This window comes from Diabrotica virgifera, chromosome 7, assembly GCF_917563875.1.
Source record: "Diabrotica virgifera virgifera chromosome 7, PGI_DIABVI_V3a".
Lineage (NCBI taxonomy): Eukaryota > Metazoa > Arthropoda > Insecta > Coleoptera > Chrysomelidae > Diabrotica > Diabrotica virgifera.
The window spans coordinates 84759609-84782869 of record NC_065449.1 but is presented as its reverse complement, the minus strand read 5'-3'; the positions used below and the strand labels follow the sequence as shown (position 1 = coordinate 84782869).

Sequence of the window (23261 nt, the reverse complement as noted above, 5' to 3'; positions counted from 1 at the left end):
TTCAGCGAGAACCCGTCCTTAAACCTCCTAGAAAATGAAAAGTTCGCACCTCATATATAAAACGATTTCGAGTCATCTTAGCGAGACCGCACCTGCATACTTCTCTGTACTGAAACTAAACTATCAGCTGACTATAAAGTCTGGAGTCCGCCCTTCGCTTAGATATATATTGCGTTATTTCTCCGATAGAGGCAGCATCTCTCGGGAAAGAATCTTTTCTCTCTGTTGCACTGCGACTTGGGGACCTCTCTTTCATACAACGGCCGGCCTGCATGATTTGAGTTTCCACTAGACTTGTGTTATGGACGGATTTTACGGGCTGTGATTGGTCGTATTCAAATCAATGACATATTTGATGACATTTAAAAGAAATACGTAACCCTGTTTTCTCGTATGTTTTTGTTTATGCAGTATGTTTGTTATACAAAAGAAAAATATTGGTATTTTAGTTATTAATCTTGGATTTTGAGACTATTTTATACGTTTATACTTGTTTATTGTATTCATTTTTAAACAGCCATATTATTTCCAGCAAAAGTTATGGAACGTTTACAGATACATAGTAATATTTATAAAAAAAAAAAATACTTTCTGCTTGCTTCCTATATTTTGTAAATTTTTAAAGCTTCCTCCCAGACTCATTTGAGTATAAGGTGGTTCATTTTTCCGAAATAAATGGAAAGGATGGCGCATTTAATGCAGTGATTTGAGTTAATATAACAACACAAGAAGATGCTCAAAATTGTCAAAAAGAATATGAAAATGTTAATAAAGTAAATTTTAGAGTTCTAAGAACTTATCCAAATGATTCTATGAAGCTTGTTTTCAAGGTAAATATTGATGTTAATATATTCACTTTCTAACTTTATGGGTTTTATATTTTGTAGGGATGAATAATTAACATTGGAGAGAATTTTTAAGTATTTTGCTAAGCAACAAATTTTGTGTTCATTTTGATTTAAAGTTCAAAACATATATTCATATATTGTAAGATATTAAATAGATTTTTTTTATTACAGAAAGACTATCGATGCCATCGCAATACTCAGGCTAATTTGCCTTCATCAAAGACAAAAAATCCGTCATCTAAACATGTTAACTGTCAGGCATTCTTAAGAATTACAGTGAAACAATCAAGTATGAAAAGGTAAAGTCTATTTGCTAATCTGAGACACAACTACTGTCTAGTGACATTGGTAATTTTTTTGAGAAGTTAGGTTGCTAGATGTAACTGGAAAAGACTACACAACCAAACATAAACTCATAGCCAATATTATTATTAACAGTAAACAGGCATAAATAACATAACATACACCATACACCAATCAATAATTATTTATTTACACCTTTATAATGTATTGATAACAGATGAGAAAAGTATTTATTGTACAAAATAAAAATATTTTATAGAAATAAATTCCACAAAATTTTATGAGTTTAGTATACACTCCCATTATTTCCAACAATTATTTTTTTTTTGTGAAAGATTAAGTTGATTTGAGCAGTTAATATCTATTGTTGGGTAGGAATTTTTGTGTTGTAAAGACAACACTTATATATTACGATTATAGATATTAAAGCTGCTTTCGATTGTATAAATAGAGAAATAATATGGTCAGTAATGGAAGACCTGGAAAGCCCACAAAAGATAATAAGCCTGGCAAAAAGTACATATAAAAGTATATAGAAATGTACTGGCTAAAGTACAAATAAACGGAAACTGATCGCCAATAATAAATCTAAGAGGAATAAAACAAGGGGACAGTTTCATTCATATTAGTAATGGATCGAGTAATGAAGAGTGCTAAAAGAAGGTCAAGGCAAACAGTCAACAATAGGGTATAGGAATTTAGTACCAGTGAAAATGGAAGGATTACTATATGCAGATGACCTAGAAAAATTAATGAATATATGGGTGGAAGAAATAGAAAATTTGAAAATGGAGGTAAATGTAAAGAAAACGAAGACCATGATAGTAACCCAAAAGAAAAGGGAAGAAATAAACCAAACGTTATTTAGTCGCAAAAATGAAATAATGGAAACAATAATATCAGAGGATGGAAAGGTAGACAAAGAAATCTCATACAGGGCGAAAAACTACTATGCACTAAATAAAACAATATTTGGAAAGGAAGAAATAAAACTAAAGGTATACAATGCAATATATGTATCAACTTTAAAATTATGCAAGTGAAACATGGGTAAACAATGCAAAAATAGACAGTACAATAAGCGCAGCGGAGATGAAGCAGTTGAGAAAAATAGCAGGAAAAACAAAATTGGACAGAATAAGAAATGAGGATATTAGACAAAGGCTAAAACAGCAATCGATAATAACGAAGATCCAAAAAAGAAATTAAATTGGTATGGACACATTAACCGAATGAACCAGGGAAGACTACCAAAGCAGGTGATGGAATCAAAAAGGTATGGTAAAAGAAGGAAATGGAGGACAAGAAAAAGGTGGATCGATCATATTATAGAAATTGGGCAGGAAAAACACATAAACAAATGAAAGAGTTAGCAAAGGACCGCAAGAAATGGAAGAGATGGATAGAGGATGAAAAGATCTGACACCCCTGAGGGGCATAAGGAGTTTCGAGAAAGAAGAATTTTTATTAAGAAATTGTCACTCAGATAGGTTCTTCTAAACTGTGGTGGTAATTCAATGGCTTCTCCAAATAACGCTTCAACAGGAGTGGATCAGGATCTCATGGCACCTAGACAAACAATCAATTGAATTCAGCAATTGATCGTTACATTTATTTTCTTTAATAAATTGGTGCTAGCAGATGCATATAAGATGGTGGCATAGTCTATGATCGACCTTATGTATGATCTAAAGAACAGCTCACTAATAAACATTTTAAAAAACGTTCTATTTGTTTTTTTTTCTCTATACCTACCATTAATTCCATCATAAAGTTAGTATGACTATTTTATGGCAATTCATTTAATTAAATTAAATATGTATTGCAGTTTAGGCAGGGGAATGGCCACTCTCGTATTAAAATTTCCTTCTGAAGTTCTTACAACCCTTAAACTTTTATATATTAATACTTTGTTACAGTCTCGGAGCCAATTTAGTACATCAGATCAAATAAGTCTGAAAGTTAATCATACATTTTTAAGACACAAATAAATATAATATTATCTCTTTTATAAGTATAAATTATACTATTTAATTTTCTTATAACATTACTACCCCCTAGTTATAATAATTTTTGCTGAATGTAGATCGGAGAAAACTATAAGTACTTAATAAAAAAAACAGCATACAAAGTACGTAAATACTCTGAAAAATATTAACTTTACATTTATAAATTAATATATTCATTTGTATTATAATATTTATTGTAGAAGAACTATAACTTTACAAATTTAAAATGTAAATATGTATAAGTATTATAACCTTAAAACTAAAACTGCAACAAACGAGAGATTCCTAATCCTAAATGTCCTTGATTTGAATACGACCAATCACAGCCCGTGAAATCCGTCCATAACACAAGTCTAGTGGAAACTCAAATCATGCGGCCGGCCTTAAGGAGATACGCGAAATCAAAAATGACCCATTTTTTAGGGTGCCCGTTTTCTATGACGCGCAGTGTATTTTCCTAAAATTATTTATATTATTGACCCTACATACAGTGCACCCTAACGGACATATTTGGAGCCCAAAGATTTGTATTGGTTGAGTTAGTAACGAAATTACCAATTTATGACAGGAAGAGACTGTGCTGGTGTGCTGACTATAATTTTTAATAAAATATAATATACTATAATAATTTATAAAATACCATACTTACTGTAATTCTCTTAAATGGTTTAAGTCTTCTCTTCTCATGTCTTGAAATTCTTGTAAACCGTAAAAGTAAAATCGTTTTGAAGACTCTGGAATTGCATATCTGTCGGAGTACTTCCTATAAATAAAAATAGTAGCTAGAAATCAAATCAAATCAAAATTTATATTAAAACTAGAATATGCTATCCTATTCGTGAACATAAGTAAATTAAAAAAAAAACTTCACATAAGAAAGCTGATGACACGGTCATTCTGGCAGATAATGCTGAAGCACTGCAACGCCTAATGGGCTAAGTAGCGACAGCCTGTAGAGAATTTGGAATAAAATTGAATACAAAAACGTCATCAGCAAGCACCAAAACAGAAGGATGAAAATCAATGTCGACGGAACAGATCTGGAAAGAGTAAAAAGAATAACGTACCTTTGAAGTAATCTTGATGAAACGGGACCACTCACTAGAGATAAGAACCAGGGCCGTCGAGAGGGCGGTACAGCCGGTACATTTTACCGGGGCCTAGCGATGTAAGGGGCCCGCTGTCGACCAGACCAAAGACGTAGTTTTTCCCGTTTTTTTTGCTCTTCACTTTATGTCCATACTGCGTTTAATTAATACTCAGCTATATTTAATATTATGAGGTTTAATCGATTTGGTTTAAAATGTTAATAGCAATAAATCACAGGAGTCAAATACGACAGTGCAGTCAGATAAAACTATGGTATGGATATGAAGATTAAAAATATATCAGAGCTTTTAGAAGATTTACAAAAAAATCAGAAGAATCTATGTTGAAGAACCTAAATTAGTTACCAGCAATTATGGAATAAATCCAGAATTTAATCAAATAAAGAAAAACGGCGCAAAAAGCCTGTGATATTTTTTTATGATTTGCCTGGGCCTAGTATTTTTGAGGGAAAAATTCTTAGAAAGATTTTTGGGCCAGTAGCTATGGCGTCGAAGATACAACTTTGAACTGTATCAGTTATTGTGAAATTCGTTAAAGTGCAGAGACTAGATGGGCTGGACACATTGCTAGGATGTCAGATCACGAATACACTAAGAGATTAACATTTTCAAAACCAGAGGGAACAAGAAGTAGAGGACGACCACGAAGAAGATGGATTGATGATGTGGAAGAAGACCTAAAGATTCTAGGGGTCAGAAGATGGAGGGAAGTTGCCAGGAATCGACAGGAGTGGCGACTTCTTTGTGAGCAGGCCAAGATCCACAACGGATTGTCGAGCCACTTATGATGATATAATAATCAGAAGATTGAATGCGGAAAATAAAATTCATTCGCTATTTAACATTTTATGGATATTCCGAGATGAAGATGACGACAATATTAAAAAAAAATAATATAATATAATGTATTGCGCGAGTTTTATAAAGAAGATAGCAGTGAAGAATTGATAGATGAAATTTTTCATTTGAGAGCGATATAAATACAAGGATAATATTGGTGAATCTCAACTTTCTCCAATAGATTTGCTTATTAAAATTAAACATCTCAACTTTGAATCGTTATTGCGTTAAGAATATTTTGCACATACCGGTGACAGTCGCAGAAGCAGAAAGATCCTTTAGTTTTCTTTTTCGCTTAAAAAATACTATGAGGTAATGATGAAACAGGATCGGTTAGCTGCCTATCAACTTTGTGAATTGAGAATGATTTGGCAAAATCATGCGATTTTTCCAAAATTAGAGACATTTTTGCAAATCAGAAAACTCGAATAAATAAATATTTTCACTATTATAAATATAAACAAAATTTAATAAAATTTATATTTGAATTTTTTTATTATTTATTATTAATAATTTTATTTCTATAAACATTTATCTATCAACAATTTTTTCGCTCTTCACTTTTTACAGGGGGGCCGCCCTTTACTTTTTACCGGGACCCGCTCATCCCTCTCGGCGGCCCTGATAATAACACGTCTGGAAAAGGCACGTACAGTGTTTTACAAAATGCAAAAAGTTCTATGCAACCGCCAGCTGGGTATCTCATTGAGAACTAGAATACTTAAGAGCTGTTTTCTCCACCTTGCTCTATGGTGTTGAAGCCTGGACAATGACAGAAGCAACACAAAAAAGAATCACAGGCATTCGAACTCTGGTGTTACCGTAAAATGCTCAGAATATCCTACATGAGCCATACCACGAATGACGAAGTCTTGCAGAGGATGAACAAGGAAAGGGAGCTTATGCTTATAATAAAAGAACGGAAAACACAATACATATTTTGGTTTCATTGTACGTTCTTTAAAGGTAAAATATTGCAAAACCTCTAAATTTTAAAGAACCGCTTGGATTGACATGAAATTTGGCATACACATAGCCAACAAGTCAAAGAAAAAAAGTGATATTGTGCCGATGTGTGCTTTTGCCCGAGGGGTGAGTTTCACCCCCTTTTGGGGATGAAATATATGTTCGAAATAAGTCCAAAAATGGATAAAATGACTAATTCTAAGCAACTTTTGCTCTATAAAGTTTTTTCACCAAAATAACACTTTTCGAGTTATTTGCGAGTGAATATGTTAATTTTTCTACAAAATAACCACGTTTCAGACGGTTTTTGGCAAATAACTCAAAAAGTATTTGGTCGAAAAAAAAATCTTATCAAACATATAGCACGTAAAAAAGTGAAAAACATGGTGTATACATTAGGTCGCTATACCTAATAGAAGTAGTTATAGTTAATGAAAAATAGGTTCATATTCGTCAAATTCCACATCGAATATTTTAACGTGCCGTATCCAAAAAAGAAGCACTTTTTGGGGAAAACTCATTTAAACTTTTTTAAAGTGTTAAAAAAATTTTGGTTTTTAAAAAACTTTGTAGCATAAAAAGTAAACAAGTTACGCTCAAAATAAAGTTGGTCCCTTTTTTTGGTAAGAAATCGGGAAAATCACCCCCTAATTAGCATTTCAAATGAACGTAATTGTTACTACTTCACAAGTTTTTTACTCGCGTATGTATTGATCATATCGATACATCAGTATCAGACTGCACCAACTCAAAATTTTTCAATATTGAGATAAGTATGAGGAAATGGTTAAAATATGTTTATTTATCAGTTTCAAATTACACCATCTCAAAATTCCAACACCATCGTAAAAATTTTGACTTGTCAACATGCAGAATCGAATATTTTGTTTAGAACGTCGTGGTTTCATAACGCATCACTTTGAGTTAGTGCATAATGAAACTTGATCGGTAGAACTATTGTCAGCTACTAACTCAAAATGGTCTGTGAAAGCTGGTTGCACTGACCGTTGCTAAATTAAATGTTCGGAAAAATTTAGTGATACAGAAAGAGAAGAACTGTTAAATAACTACTGGGGTCTTGGTGATGTAAATAGGCAGCGAGATTTTATAGTTAACAGTTAATGCCAGTTAAGCCAAAATATCAATATAGTCGGTTCGCTAAACTCAGACACAACTGGCTAGTGATTTAAGTAGGTATTTTTTTGTTTTTGACCAATTTTGCCAAAATTGACAAAATTACTAACTATTTAGTAATTATTATTAACTATTTAGTAATTATTTTTTTGCCAATACATATTACCAAATTGGCAAAATTACTTACTAAAGTTACTAGCCAGTTGTGTCTGAGTTTAGCGAACCGACTATATAAGAAAGAAGGGAGTCTTAAAAGCGAAAATAGAGCTTATTAATTTGAGATAAGAAATGAAAAAATTAGAGTATGTAAAGTTTTCTTTATGAACACTTTGAACATTTCGAATAGGATAATAATGAAAAAGCATGCACAGCAATTAAAAAAAAACAGAGCTAGGGTTTGCACAGAATGACAATCGCGGAGGAAAAAAATGCTTGGCGACCAATGGTGCTAGATGATGAAAAAGAATTCGTGCGGTCCCACATCAAACCTTTTCCAGTAATTGACTCTCATTATTGCGGAGCAAGAAAAAACAAATCTGTAAACTTAGCCACCATGTACAGACTGTACCAAGAAAAATGTAGAGGAGAACTGAAAATTCCCGTAAAACTCCATTATTACACCAAGATTTTCAACAGGGAATTTAATATTGCCTTTTTTCAGACAAAAAAGACCAGTGTTGTAAAAAGTATTACAACAACTTAAGTATGATGCACATATCAGAGAAAAAAATCGGATTCGGTTAGAAAAGGAGTTGGATATCAGGGATTCAAAGAAAAATGACAGTACTGTAGTTTGTTGCTTTCATCTCCAAGTTGTATTATCACTACCAAATGGAGACCTGAGTGATTTTCTTTTTACATGAGACGCCTATCATGTTACAACTTCACTATATTTGATATTTCTCACAAACATGGCTATAGTTTTTTGTGGCACGAACGTATCGCAAGTAGAGGTTTTAATGAAATAAATATGTGTCTTTGACAGTATCTAAAGAAACATGGACCTCAATATGAGCACATATTTTACTCCGATAATTGCCTGGGCGAAAACAAAAACAAGTTCATTGCTTGCTTGTTTTTATATTGCTGTCAAAACTTAGCAATAAAAAGCATAGCCCACAAATGCTTAGTAGTTGGACATACTCAAAATGAAAAAAAAAAAGATACCTAAAAGGAAACCCGCTCTATATTTTATCGCAAATGCTACCAATAATAATTAGCCTGGCTAAAAAAACTTCCTATAAAAATATCGGAAAAGAAATGAAAGGCAGAATTTACAAAACAGTAATCAGACCAATAATAACATACACGGCAGAAACACGACCCGACACAGAGAGGACAAAAATATTGCTCGAAACAGCGGAGATGAAAACCCTTCGAAAAATCGATAGTAAGACTCTATGCGACAAGCTAGGTAAGAAACCGAGGAATAGAATGGAATGACCACATAGGCCGAATGACAACAAATATAATAGTAGTCAGGACAGCGAGAGACGGTTCTCCAATAGGAAGACGATCAGTGGGAAGACCACGAAAATGATGGAACGACAACTTACTAGAGGCACATTGTAAAAACAGACAGCGTCATGTCTATACAAAAAGAAGAAGAAGAGAAGAAGAAAGCTGGACGGCCTGGTACGCTACAGAAGAAATTGCCGAAGTGTATGAAATTTTTAATATAAATGAAGCCGGAGACAAAATAAAATGGAGCGAAATACAAATTCTAAGAGTTGAGAAAGACCAGCCACACAAAATAAGATAGTTATAATACTTAATAAGACAATTCAAAATTATTTTGATTTTATTACATTTTTTCATAACAAGGAAACAATAATGATTTTATAAGAAAAAAAAATAATTTGAATTGAATTCCATACAAATACCCTATACAAAATGCACTAACTGTTAAAAAAATCATGTGTCGACAGTTTCATAGTGCACTAACTCAAAAAAAAATCTGAATTCTTTAAAAAAAATGAAACAAAAATTATCATCTAAAAGAACCATAAAATAAACATCTAATTCCAAAATTTTGTTCTATTTGAAAAACAAATGGAGCATTTACAACAGATTAAAAATATTTGCTCCCAGAGAAAATAAGTTAAAGTTGATTTGTGAAGAACTATGTTTTTTGAGTTGGTGCACTCTGATACTGATGTATCGATATGATCTGTAAGATTCATCGGTTCAAAGTCCTTATTTTTGAAAGAGCTGTAGTTAAAAGGGCTTGAACGAGTCACTTATCACGAGTGTATGCAAATTTAGAAACACCGAATCTTAACCATTTTCTGTATTACAGAAAAACAAAAAAGTAAAAAATATTCAGAAAAGAAAAGCCGACTTTTTTATTTGTTTAAGATTTTTGGTATCTCTAACAATTTTTAAATTATTTAAATAAAACATTTTTTTCAAAATTAAAATTTTTAAAAATTTTACTTTAAAACCAATTTTTTTCAAAAATAAGCACTTTGAATCGATAAAACTTACAGATCATATAAACACAACATAAAACATAAGTAAAGTAACTTATGAAGCGGTAACGATTAATTTCATTTAAGTTGCTAATTGGGGGGGTGATCTTCCCTTTGGGTGGTGATTTTTTTATAAAAACAGAAATAAAGCTTTTTTTAAACACTTGTTGTAATGTGTTTTCGTCAAGAATGCTTCATTATTTGGATATTTCACATTGAATTATTCTATTTGGAAATTTTTTAATATGAACCTATTTTTCATTAGGTATAACTCTGCTTTTGCTAGGTATAGAGACCTAATATACATACCGTTTTTTCACTTTTTTATAAACTATAGTTTTGCTAAGAATATTTTTTTCGACAAAATGCTTACGTCTTGAGTTATTTGCGAAAAACCGTCTAAAAACGTGGTTATTTTGTTGAAAAATGAAATATTCATTTGCAAATTACTCGACAAGTATTGATTTGGTGAAAAAACTCTATAGAACAAAAGTTGCTTAAAATTAGTCAGTTTATCCATTTCGGGACTTATCTTGGACATATATTTTTTCACCTCCGAGATGAGGTGAAAGTCACCCCCAGGACAAAAGTACACATCGGCACCATAGCACTTTTTTTCTTTGACATTTTAGCTAAGTGTATGCCAAATTTTCATGTCAATCCAAGAGGTTCTTTAAAATTTACAGCAAAAACCGTGAAAGAATGTACTAGTAAGAAATCAAAAGTATGAACTGCTCCAACTTATAGTCCAAGGCAAAATCAATAGCAAAAGGGGACCAGGAAGAAGACGCAACTTTTGGCTTAAAACCCTTCGACAATTTACGAATATGACTTCCATAGAACTATTCAGGGCGGCTGCAAATAAGATTAAATGGCAAATGTAATGGATAAAGTTCTTAAGGATGAGACACCGTAAGAAGAAGCTTGAAAATGCTCGAAATAGCAAATGATTAAAATTCTTTTTTGATAAACTCAGTGACTGATCACAACATATTCTGTTGCCTTCCTATTTTGATAGCAATGTAATGATTATTTTTGCAACCAGTTTCTTCAGAAGAACTAACGATGACCAACAAATTTTTATGTGAGAAGCGAAAAAGGCCGCAAATTTGATTCAGGAAATGGAGACACTTAACACCTGTGTAATGGATAACTATACAATATACTACTCTGGAGATGAAGGCACACAAAATAAAAATGGCGTGGCAATAATTACATCTGACGAAATTGCAAAATTAGTTCCTAGATCTCTGCCAATATATCAAATAGAATAATGCTAAGAAGAATAGATAGCAAACCCGTTAGCATGAATATCAATACAGATATATGCTCCCACTAGTCAAAGCAGCCCACTAAACAAAACTCTATTGAAGACAAGGACGCATGTAACCAACATAATATTTAACGCCAAGATTGGAAAAGGAAGAGAAGGTGAAGGTGACACGGTGGTTGAGTTTGGCCTCGGAATAAGAAATGAGTGAGGAGATAGACTGCTTCAGTTCTGTAAAGAAAATCAGTACAGTATAATGAACAACTTCAGTTACTACTCAGACGACTCTACACGTGGAAATCTCCAGCAGATGGAATAGAAGGACGTATCACAAGACATTAAATCGATTGCCTTATTGTTAACAAAAGATACAAAAACGAAGTAAAAGCATGGAAGACATATCCCGGAGCTTACATCCCCACCGGCCATAATCTTCTAGCAACAAGAAGAACAGAATTTAAAAGAACAAAAATAAATAAGAAAATAATAGTTTTTATTAACCCAGAAGCTTAACGAAGAATCCATTAGCAATAAAATAAGGAAAGAAATACATAGACACTTGAGCAAAAGACCAGTACAGTCGACACAAACTTCTGAGGAAGACTGGCACTATATTGAGAAAATAATGAGTAATAGAAGACTACCTTAAACAAAAGACACGAAAAAAGAACAAACCATGGATGAAAGAGGTAAAAATTAACAAAGCAAATACACAAGAAGATCAGAATAAAAATCCAACAATCAAAAGAAACCTGGCTAAGTGAAAGATGCCAAGAAATGGAAGATTTGGAACAAAGGCATGATACTTTCAACCTACATAAAAAAGTAAAAGAAACCGCTAGAATATTGAAACAAACATCTACGTCTTTCATCGAAAAGTAGCATGAGAACCTGCTACTGAACATAGAAGATCAAATAAGTAGATGGAGAGAATACGTGGAAGAGATGTTTTAAGACCAAGAGAGGATGAACATTTGTATGCAAGAGGTGTCGACTGGACCTTATATCACAAAGAAAGAAATTATCAAAGCGGCAAAGTAAATAAAGAACGGAAAAGCTGTTGGGGAAGATAATATCGCAATTGAAATAATAAAGAAATTATTAGACGAACACATCGAAGTGACGGAAGATATATTTAACAAAATATAAGAAAAAAGGCACTAGTCAAACTTTTCAATGATGTTTATTCGACTGGTGTTATCCCTGAAGATTGGTTAAAGTCCGAATTCATAACCCTATCAAAAAAACAACGTCCGAAAAACTGTAGCGATTATAGAATGATAAGCCTTATGAGCCACACTTTGAAAATCTTTCTACGTATCATCCACAGTAGAATCAAAGATAAATGTGAAGAAGACCAGGATGAAACACAATTTGGCTTCAGAAATGGACTGGGAACCCGGGACGCATTCTTTGCACTAAATGTATTATTGCAGAAATGCCGAGATCAAAGGAAAGACGTCTTTGCTGTATTTATTGACTATGAAAAGGCCTTTGATCGAGTACAACATCACAAATTAATTAAAATATTAAGGGAGAAAGGAGTTGATAGTCAAGATGTACGAATCATAGAAAAATTATACTGACGTCAAACAGCGACAGCTTGCATAAATGGAAAATCAACAGAAATATGCAAAATACAAAGAGGTGACAGACAGGGTTGTATACTGTCCCCACTGTTATTCAATTTATATTCAGATAGAATATTTAAGGAAGCGCTGTATAATTTGGAATGGGGTGTGAAAGTTAATGGAATTTTGATAAATACAATCAGATATGTAGACGATACAGTTATTTTAAGTGATGATATGAATGGATTACAACACCTTTTAAATGCCATTGACACAGTGGGAAGAGAGTTTGGCCTAAATATAAACTGTTCAAAAACAAAATACATGGTATTTGGCCGTTTGGCCCATCAAGATTCACGGTTATATGTTGATGGTCATATAATTCAAAGAGTAAGCAGTTTTAAATATTTTGGTTGCCATATTACTGAACAACTAGATCCAGATAAAGAGATAAAATGTAGAATCGAGATATAGCCCGCACGACATTTTTAAAAATGAGGTCATTCTTCTGTAATGACAAGGGAGCGTTCAAGTATTACGTAACGCAGGTTGGGGGGCGGGTTAAAAATCTTCAAAAATTGCGTTACGTAATACGTGAACGCCCCATTAAGGTGCGTTACGTAGGGGGAAGGGGGGGTCAAAAAAAAATCTTCAAAAATCGCGTTACGTAATACTTGAACGCTCCCTAACTTGCAACTTTAACTTCGAAAGCGCATGATTAAATATTACATTTGGTCAGTCCTCTTGTATGCTGTCGAAGCATGGACATTAAAAATATCCACCATTAATCGTTTGGAGGCCTTTGAAATGTGGCTGCACAGACGTATACTGAAAATACCATGGACGGCTATGCTGACAAATGTGGCAGTCCTTAAGAGAGCAAATGCTGCCCGTGAGCTGCTTGATAACATCAAATATAGGAACATGGTCTATTTTGGACACGTAGTAAGCGGAGACCGGTATAATATTCTTCTAACTTATTGGGTAAAATCGAAGGACGCAGAGGAATTGGTAGAAAGCAGGCCTCTTGGTTGAAGAATATCCGGGAGTGGACAGGAATAAAGAAAGCAGAACACCTATTTAGAATAGCTCGAGACTCGTTTCGCCATGTTAAACGCCAACGTCAAGGGGACTTGATAGGGCACGTTAAGAAGAAGAAGAAGAAGAAAAAGAAAGGCATAATACCAAATGATTGGGTGACATCGGTGTTTATACCAATACTAAACAAGAGAAACAAGAAATGTGAAGATCATAGGATTATTAGCCTGATCAATCATATGCTGAAACTTTTCCTACGAATAATACACAATAGAGTATACAATAAACTAGACGAACACACTGGTCAAACTCAATTTGGTTTTAAGAATGACTTCGGAACAAGAGAAGCACTTTTTTCAATACGTGTGCTAGTTGAAAGATTTAGAGATGTCGATTCTGATATATGCTGGTGCTTTATACACTTTCAGAAGGCTTTTCACATGGTGAAACATGATAATATATATAATCTAAACCTGTCTACCTAACGGCACAGTATAAAGGGACAGTAGAACCACTCTCCGAAAAATTGGAAGTAAAATCTTTAGTCGGCATGGCGACCGCGCAATGTCCCTAGTCGCTTTTGCCTCACTCTCGCATTGCTAGTCGCATAGAAACGTACGGGTTTTAACAGGGAAAATCCGCATCCACCACTGGTGAATTATCAATTGTGTACTGCCGGTATTACTTCTTGAGATCAAAGTGCCGACATGGGAGAGGTTTTACTGTCCCTCTTTATACTGTGCTAACGGTGTAAGGTGCAACATGATAAACTAACAGATAAATATGCAAACGGATTTTAAAAATTTCAATATACAGGTTGTTTGAAGGTCACAATTCACAATGAATTTATATTTTTTAAGCTGAACCTGATTTTTTCTTGTGATTATAAGTTTAATGGTTTGGGTTTTAAATATCTGTATAACAAATATCAAAAAAAATCTACAAGGTGGTTCTAAAGTTATGGGTCCACAAAAAATAGACAAAATCGATCCTGTTATTACAATTACTAAACTAATACTTACGATTTGCCTGTAGGTGGGAGTATATGCTGTACGTCCCACCATGGATTTCCAGTAAATGGACTCGTCAGGTATTGCTCATTTTCTTCAATGGTTTCTTCCACTGAGATATTCTTAAAAATAAATAATTTTTCATTAAATTTCACGCTATTATAGGAACTCTAATATACAACCATATTAAACATTCATACTTTCAATAAACCAAAACTCGGATACTAAACTATTTGATTTTTTTTAATCTTAATAAGTAGGTAAGTAATCTTTTGTAATATAATAGTTACAAGAAAGACTCTCCTACCATAGATGATCCTGCAAATCACCACATCCTTCAAGAGACCCTTTCTTCAAATGTAGGGGAATTTCTATGTATATGTTATATGAAAAACACTATAAAGTATGTACCAAGAAGAAAAAACTTCTTGGTACATATACATTATTTTATAGTGTTTTTTCATATAACATATACATAGAAACTCCCCTAAATTTGAATAAAGGGTCTCTTAAAGGAGGTGGTGATTTGCAGGATCATCTATGGTAGCAGAGTCTTTCTATTAACTGACATGTAAGTTGTAATTCTGCTTTATAATAAGTTATTTTAGTTATTTTAATTTTACCAACCCTATATTAATCAATGACTGATTATATAGTACAGTTCTCATCAGATTGCACTACACCCCAATGACGCTAATGTGCATTAATATGAATGAAGCAAAAGAGCAAAATGAATGAAGCTAAATGAATAAAAATATGTAGCAAAACCCATTTTCAGAATGCAGCGTGCTTAGATTACCAATACTTAAAGAAGAAGTGAACAACGAGAATATACCAATAATAGCATACATAACACAATACAAACATTCCCATTCACATAACATCATAAAACAAAGAAATAATGCATAAACACACGGAATAATAAGAATTTTAATGTACCATAGGCATAAAACATCCACCCGATATTTTCAGCTAAAGGATGGCTGTTGCTTACAATACCATGGCCAAGTATGACAACCTCAATTTTGATAACACATAACCTCCTCAACAACTTAGCGGTTATACACTCTTTAAACAGCAGTTACATATCATATTAAACGTTTATTTCAACCTTTAATTACAAGACGCCATCTTCAGCGACTGTATTGATAACAAAATTTAGCAATTTAATTAAAATTATTACAATACGAAATTTAACACTAAATGTCAACTTTTTGTTAATATTATTTCTCCCCCGAGGATTTTTTTTTTTTTCGTTTGGTTAATTCGGTAATGTTAAATTTGGTTTATTATCTATATATCTATATACTTACAATTGATCGAATGATGGAGAAAGTTTGTCGATTGTTTGTCTGGAAATTGAAACAAACTGGAATGTTGTAACCTCCAACAATTGACTTGTCCGGAGAAAATCTAACCATAACTTGATGATTTGTATCTAAAAATAACAAACATTATGTTTACCCGTGTATCAGCAAACAATTAAAATATTTCTTCGTTTGGTGCCTATTCGTTTCTAATATTGGCGATCATTCTGGCTATAATTATTTTATTAAATGATGATTTAAATAGATTGGTTTTTGTGGAGAACCATTTCCTCAGTTTATTTAACCATGATATTCTTCTCCCAATTCCTCGCGTTGCGTATACTTTCTTATTATGTGTCCGAGACATTCTAACATTCTCCTTTTAAGCGTATACATCACCTCTCTTTCTTTCCCCATTCTTCGTATTACGGTCTCGTTGGTTATCTTGTCCGTCCATGATATCTTTAGGATTCGCCTGTATAGCCACATCTCGAAGGGTTTTTCTCCATCGGCTTAGTGAGTATCCAGGATTCAACTCCGCAGTATAATATTAATATTATAGCGATTATGACTTTTAAAATTCTTCTAGGAATCGTATATCGTATTATTCTTATTACATTCATTCATTGTTCTTTCATTTTGACTTGCTAAGATGTAGCATAATTTTTATTTAATTTTGATCTGTTTGTCCTTTGTACAGTGTGTGTTATATGTATTTGTCAGTTTCAAAAAATTTCTAAAATTTCTTGCCAATGTTGCACTTTGCTGGGATATCTTCCAATTTGACAAAATGCCCCTGATGATGCTAAGTTAGCGAAAGTATACTTGGGCCAGATTTAATAAACTAGATGCTCGAAACCTGTCTTTTATTCCTATAGATTCCATATATTTGAGCATTCAACCTACTTCTATTTTGATCTTATTACGTTGATTTTTCATCTGTTGCTTATTTGCTGATATATGTTGCAAAAGCACTAAACCAGTGGAAACGTAAATGCCACGGTATGGGTATAGACCTCGGAGAGATTTGTTTGTATACCTTACAATTTGCTGATGACTAAGTCATCATAGCTAATGATCCTACAGTATATGGCAAGAAAACTGAAGGAGGAATATGAACAGTGGGGCTTGGAAATTAATGTGGAAAAAACTAAATACCTACCCATAGGAGCTGAGTTATCCAATATCGAACTAGAGGATAATGAACAAATCACATTCTGTAGTGAATACACGTACCTGGGAGTAATCTTCGATAGAACGGGAAAAGACGATGAGGAAATAAAGAAAAGGGTAACACAAGCTAGAAGAACAATTGGATGCCTAAATGGAATACTTTGGAGCTCCGAAATAGGAATACAGCGAAAATACAACATCTATGAAACATCTCGAAGGCTTTAAGTTTTTTCTCCGCTTCAGTGAGTGTCTAGGATTCAACTCCGTAGTACAATATTAAGAAGATATAACACCGTAGGAGCCTTACTTTTATCTCCATATTAAGGTTGTGGCTTGAGTTTGGTCATGCATGCACTCATAGCCTTCTCTATTCTACATTTTACTTCTTGTCAGTAATCCCATTGGTCGTTTACTATTGTTCCAAGATATGTATACTGTTTTACTTGGTCCACTAATGAATTCTTGATAAGTAGTTGGGCATCTCTATTTTTTTTTGCTGACGACCATACATTTAGTGTCTCATATGTTTACTTGTAGTCCAAATCTTTAGCTTACTTCATTTACTTTGTTTATTAGTTGCTATAAACTGTTCAAACTGTCTGCAAAAATAACGGTGTCGTCTGCATAGCGGATGTTGTTTAGGCGTTCTCCATTTACGAGTATTCCATGTTCGCAATTTTCCAAGGCTTCACTTTCACTAAATATTTCCTCTGAATAAAGATTAAATAATATAGGTAAAAGTATACATAATAGCACATTGGAAGAATTATTTCGCGCAGCAGCCGATAGAGAGAGGTTTCAGGAAATTGTAAACATGATGACGGCCAACGACTGAATACAGACACGGCACCTAAAGAAGAAGAAAAATATACATCCTTGTCCAACGCCTCGCAGAATTTGGATCGCTTCCGTCGGTTCATCTCAAAGATTTTTTATACTAATTGTTGTAATTATTGTCATTATTATTATATTAGAGGATATATAAGTACAACTTTCAACCCTTTCCAACTATATTTAAATTTGCCTTTAAGAGTTTGGCTTAACCATGTCTAGGCTTCAAAACACTCATTTCTGATAGCAAGAGAGAGAACTAAAATAATAGGTTTCATAGAAAAGATTGCACAAGCCAAATAAGGATGAGATGGTCATACAGCATGTTTAAATGACAGTAAATTGACCTGAATAAACATGAGACATCGAAGTAGACCATCAACAAGATATATGTATGTCATTCAGATTCAGAAAGCACAGGATAGAGAATAGTAACGGAGGGTGGTGGAGACCTATATATCCAATAGTGGATGTAAGAGGTTAACAGATGATGATGATGGATGGCTGGGAAATAACAGATGAGTAACTAACTGCACAAAATAAGATTGATATAAATGTCTTTACTGAAAAGTTCATTTGCTGGCGGGTGAATGTCTTCGTATTATTATTGTCTGTTAATGTCCAAGGTGAAACTATAAAATATTGTTATCAGATTCTATATTATTTATAAAAATAGAAAAGCATCAGAACGGTCATGGAAGTTGTTTTATTAATCGTATGAGAAAACTTCATAGTGTGGTGACACAGCGGAAGGTTTTTATACAGGTTTTTTTATTCTTCTTCGTGGAACAAGGTACTCCCTCTTAAAAATTATACGCACGGGCAAGAAGAGGTCCGTAAAGAAAATTACATAGCTGGTTTAGACACACGAAACCGGTGTGATGTCGAACATTCTGGGTCCATGTTCCAGCTAACTAAGGAGGGTTGAGGAAACCTTAGAATAGTTGATTAAATAGGCAACTGAAACGCCTACACGCTCCTAACCATACTGTACAAGAAGAAGAAGAAGGTGGTACTAGTTGCATGATGATAATTCTCAGATATTGGTCTCCATTTGGTCTAGATTCTAGATGATTAATAAATTAAATGTAATATTTTTATATAAAACTGTTTTACTTACTTGGCATTAGCTGTACTACAGTATCTGGGGTAATATTCTCGTTAGTAGTAAAAATGGAAAAATATTCATATTCACATAATAGTAGTACTCTAGTAAGAAATATATCGTCTCTTCTTCTGTTTGTCGCCGTACATGTAAAATCAAGTACATTTCCTTGTTGCCTCAACGAATCCAACGTAATCTAAAATATGAAAAAAAGTTTGTAATTATGTAATGGATTAACCACGTCAACAAGGTTTTAGGTCGGGAAGATCATGCAGCGACGCTATATTTATAATGAGACAAGTTCAAGAGAAATCATTAGAATACAACAAATCGGTACATTTGTTTCCTGGGCCTTAAGAAGGCATTTGACAGAGTCAAATGAAAGGACGTTATCCATTTATTGTACGCAAAAGAGATACCACTAGGAATAATTGAAACCTAGGTGTCGTGTGCTCGCTCATTTGAAAGGTTATTAAATTCTCTATACAGCACTATAAACATTAAGATCATTATTTATTAATTTTTTTTTGAATTATTAATTACCTAATCAATTAATTTAATTTAAAAAAAATTTTTGGACACCCTGTATAAATAATGATCTTAATGTTTATAGTACTGTATAGAGAATTGAATAACCTTTCAAATGAGCTAGCACACGACCCCTATTCGCATTTAAAAAAAATAGACGATTATGTCATCACGCCCAGATGGATGACGTCACTAGTACGATATATGTCAAAAAAATATTCATTAAAAAATCGAATAACTTTTGTATTTTACATTTTTTTCTAATTCTGTAAATAAAGCAGTTTACAAGGGGGTCAAAATATAATGAATAACCCTGTACATTCATTGGGTCCGACCGACCGGCTCTGTCCCGTCATACAGCTGACCGACTATAATAACTTTTATTTATATTCAATTTAGAATGTGTGTACTGATTTTCAGCCTTAGTAAATGGAATTAATTACCTTCTGGGAAAGCAACTTTGATACCCTCTCAGTAACCCCTGTTCTACGTTTCGCTTGACCGACCGCAGTATGTTTCTCTACACAATCACAGTAATCAACTGTGAAAAATTTAGCTTTAGTAAATTCAAAGAGATTTTTCAGCGCTGCCTCTCCGTCTATAACGAACATTAAATAACTACAAATTAAAGGGAAAATCCCAGTAATTGGCTGTATAGCATAGTTAAAAAACTTACATAGAAGTAAAAAACTTCGGTTTGTAAAATGGTATATAATTTTATTAAAAAACTTTAAAAAAAGTCATCCAAATGGATTAAAACATCAGAACGTTTTCGATCTAGTTATTGTTTGTTTTTAACCCAGAGGAGTGATTCAAATTTACCGCGCTGTAATGCTTGTTTGTAATTGGTCCAATCTCAGGCAAGTTTACTCCACTGTTATAAAATTTTGACACTAATGGCATTAATCAAATTTTGACAGTATTGGCATTTCATAGGTTAATTAAGTTATATTGGTGATTTTTTGTGTTTTCTGTGTTATTCCTTTAATTTTTAGATTTCTAGTCTGCTTTTATATAAAAAGCAGTGATTTTTAGAACTCTTCTGCGACGTATAATATTTATCATCTACGATGATATAATATTTATGGATTACTGTTGAGGGCCGACATGATCAAGCAAAAAAGATGTATTTGGTGATATTTCTAATGACTTTCTTGGGTGTGAATCTGTCTTTTTAGTTTACTCCTCTTGGTTAAAAAATAAAAAATAAATTATCTTCAGTGGTCTTCTGAATAGTAATTGAAAGTAGCACACTAGTTGATATGTTATAGTCAAAGCCCGAAATTCAGGCACTCCTGGGTTTGACTAGGCAATCCTCAGGTCTGACTGACGGTCTTAGTCAAAGCCCGAAATAAATTACAGTTTCGGCCTTTGACTAGTCAAACCTAGGAGAGACTAAGTTGGTTAGGCAAAGGTCGAAATTTAATTTTATCAAATCGGGGTTTGCCTAGCCAAACCCCGATCAGCTATTAAAATGTCGTAATTTGTTAGATTATGTTTAATAAATCGTAATTTTTTAATTATATTGTTTACTATTTTTATATTGTCGTAATTAAAATAAAAAAAATAGTGTTTATTCTCACATCTTGAGGCATTATGACATTTAAAGTTACACAATAAGTTAGACCTTTTACACTTACATAATTTTGAAGAGCATTTCTTATTGCAGTAGTATTTTATAAAGTCTTGTCCTCAAAATTTAGAATCTTTTGTACTAATTTCTCTTAGAGACAGCTTAACGTCTGGAACATCTTCGAAATTAAGAAAATTCTCTTTGATTTCTTGAAAACCGTTTGTTTATTGTTCTGTATTTCGTACCAACTCTATATAAACCGTCAATTGTGTTATCTTATATATTATCCAAAATATTTCGAGCATCTCCTATTAGTCCATGTGGTGAGACCGCTCCCGTCTGGAAAAATTTCTGATTCGGTTTCTTTGTGGATTCCTATTCAAAAATGTCCCCTTTAAACAAATCTGAAGGGTGCCGGGCGGAATTTTTGGGCAGAAATAGGAATCCACAAAGAAACCGAATCAGAAATTTTTTTCAGACGGGAGCGGTCTCACCACATGGACTATATGGCTCTATCAAAACTGGAGATAGGTACTGTTACCAATTTTTTTCGATCGAAATTGGAGGAAATTTTTTTCTCTTAATTGTTTCATGGTATTAGCCTGGGCATGAAGACCTTCAATCGCCTTTCCTTTATTTATTTTAAAGTTTTCTGTCTGGCCACAACGCATGCATATAACTTTTCTTTCAAAACCTTCATAGTATGCACCAGTGTGCTGTCAGAACACAAAATAATGTACCACCTGATTTCAAACTATGCACGCATGTGCAATCTATTATCTCAATTCTGTGGAATCTATTACCTCAAAATATTTTTATTCTTGTAAAAAATTTAATAATATTTTTAAATATTTAATGTTAAATAATTTTCCCATTTGTTATGGTGTAAATAAATTATAATTATTTATTGGCGTCAAACTTACCTCCAATTTCGATCGGAAAAACTGTAAGAATTCCTATCCCCAGCTTTGATACAGTCAAAGGAGATGCTCGAAACATAGCATATAGAGTTGGTACGAAATACGGAACAATAAACACAGTTTTTTCAAGAAATCAAATAAGAGAATGCAAAGAGAATTTTCTTATTTTTGAATATGTTCCAGACGCGAAGCTGTCTCTAAGAGAAATTAATACAAAAGAATCTAAATTTTGAGGACAAGGCTTTATAAAATGCTACTGCAATGAGAAATGCTCTTCAAAATTATGTAAGTGTAAAAGGTCTAACGTATTGTGCAACTCTAAATGCCATAATGCCTCAACATGTGAGAATAAACACTATTTTTTTATTTTAATTAAAACAATATAAAAAATAATAAACAATAAAATTAAAAAATGACGTTTTATTAAATTTAATCTAACAAATTAAGACATTTTAATAGCTGATCGGGGTTTAACTAGTCAAACCCCGATTTCATAAAATAAAATTTCGACCTTTGACTGACCAACTTAGTCTCTCCTAGGTTTGACTAGTCAAAGGCCGAAACTGTAATTTATTTCGGGCTTTGACTAAGACCGTCAGTCAGACCTGAGGATTGCCTAGTCAAACCTAGGAGTGTCTGAAATTCGGGCTTTGACTATAACAGATACATGGTCTTCAAAATTACATATTTATTACTTTAATTGTATCATTATAGTACGACACAATGTCGATGATAGTAGATTATTAACGTAGTACTTGAATCTCTGCTTGGCTTCCCTGCTCGAAACAGCTGATTAGGTACTTGTCGAGGTGAATGACATTCGGTGTGTGTCATCTGTGACGGTACTAATTAAAGCAGCTATATCCATCCTAGCCACCTCTCCTCCTTCAAGCAATAATTGAGCAATAGTATGACAGTGTATACTACTGAAATCATTCCTTATATCGGCATCATGTAATTTACTTCTACCTGAGACCTGATGATGCTGTGTTAACTGTAGACAGCAAAACCGGTCGTCCTATGTAAATAAATTATTGTGGTTCTTTACCTACTGATATATAAATGTTTGACTTTTTTATCTTATAATTTGATATTTTTGTTTATCACCTATCGTAAAATCGTAAACGTAAAATCCTTCGAATGATATAATCAATGGCCCTTGCAGAGACAGCATGACAAACGAATGGAGCCGCAGATACAATAACGAGCTAGTCTCTATTCGGAAAGGAAGATCTAGTCAGATATATAAAGGCCA

General features: G+C 33.2%; 1 protein-coding gene across 4 annotated transcripts in view; it reads right to left on the bottom strand.

Annotated features, from left to right (window-relative positions):
- The window catches only part of LOC126887698 (putative helicase mov-10-B.1), a 219497-nt gene that overhangs the window by 103918 nt on the left and 92318 nt on the right, over positions 1–23261 (bottom strand). For all 4 annotated transcript variants that reach the window (XM_050655357.1, XM_050655358.1, XM_050655355.1 and 1 more), the window contains 4 exons: positions 19001–19181; positions 15883–16007; positions 14582–14691; positions 3810–3923 (listed from right to left, as the gene is read on the bottom strand). In XM_050655357.1, coding sequence (XP_050511314.1) covers positions 3810–3923; positions 14582–14691; positions 15883–16007; positions 19001–19181 — 530 coding nt within the window. The remainder of the gene's footprint in view (positions 1–3809; positions 3924–14581; positions 14692–15882; positions 16008–19000; positions 19182–23261) is intronic.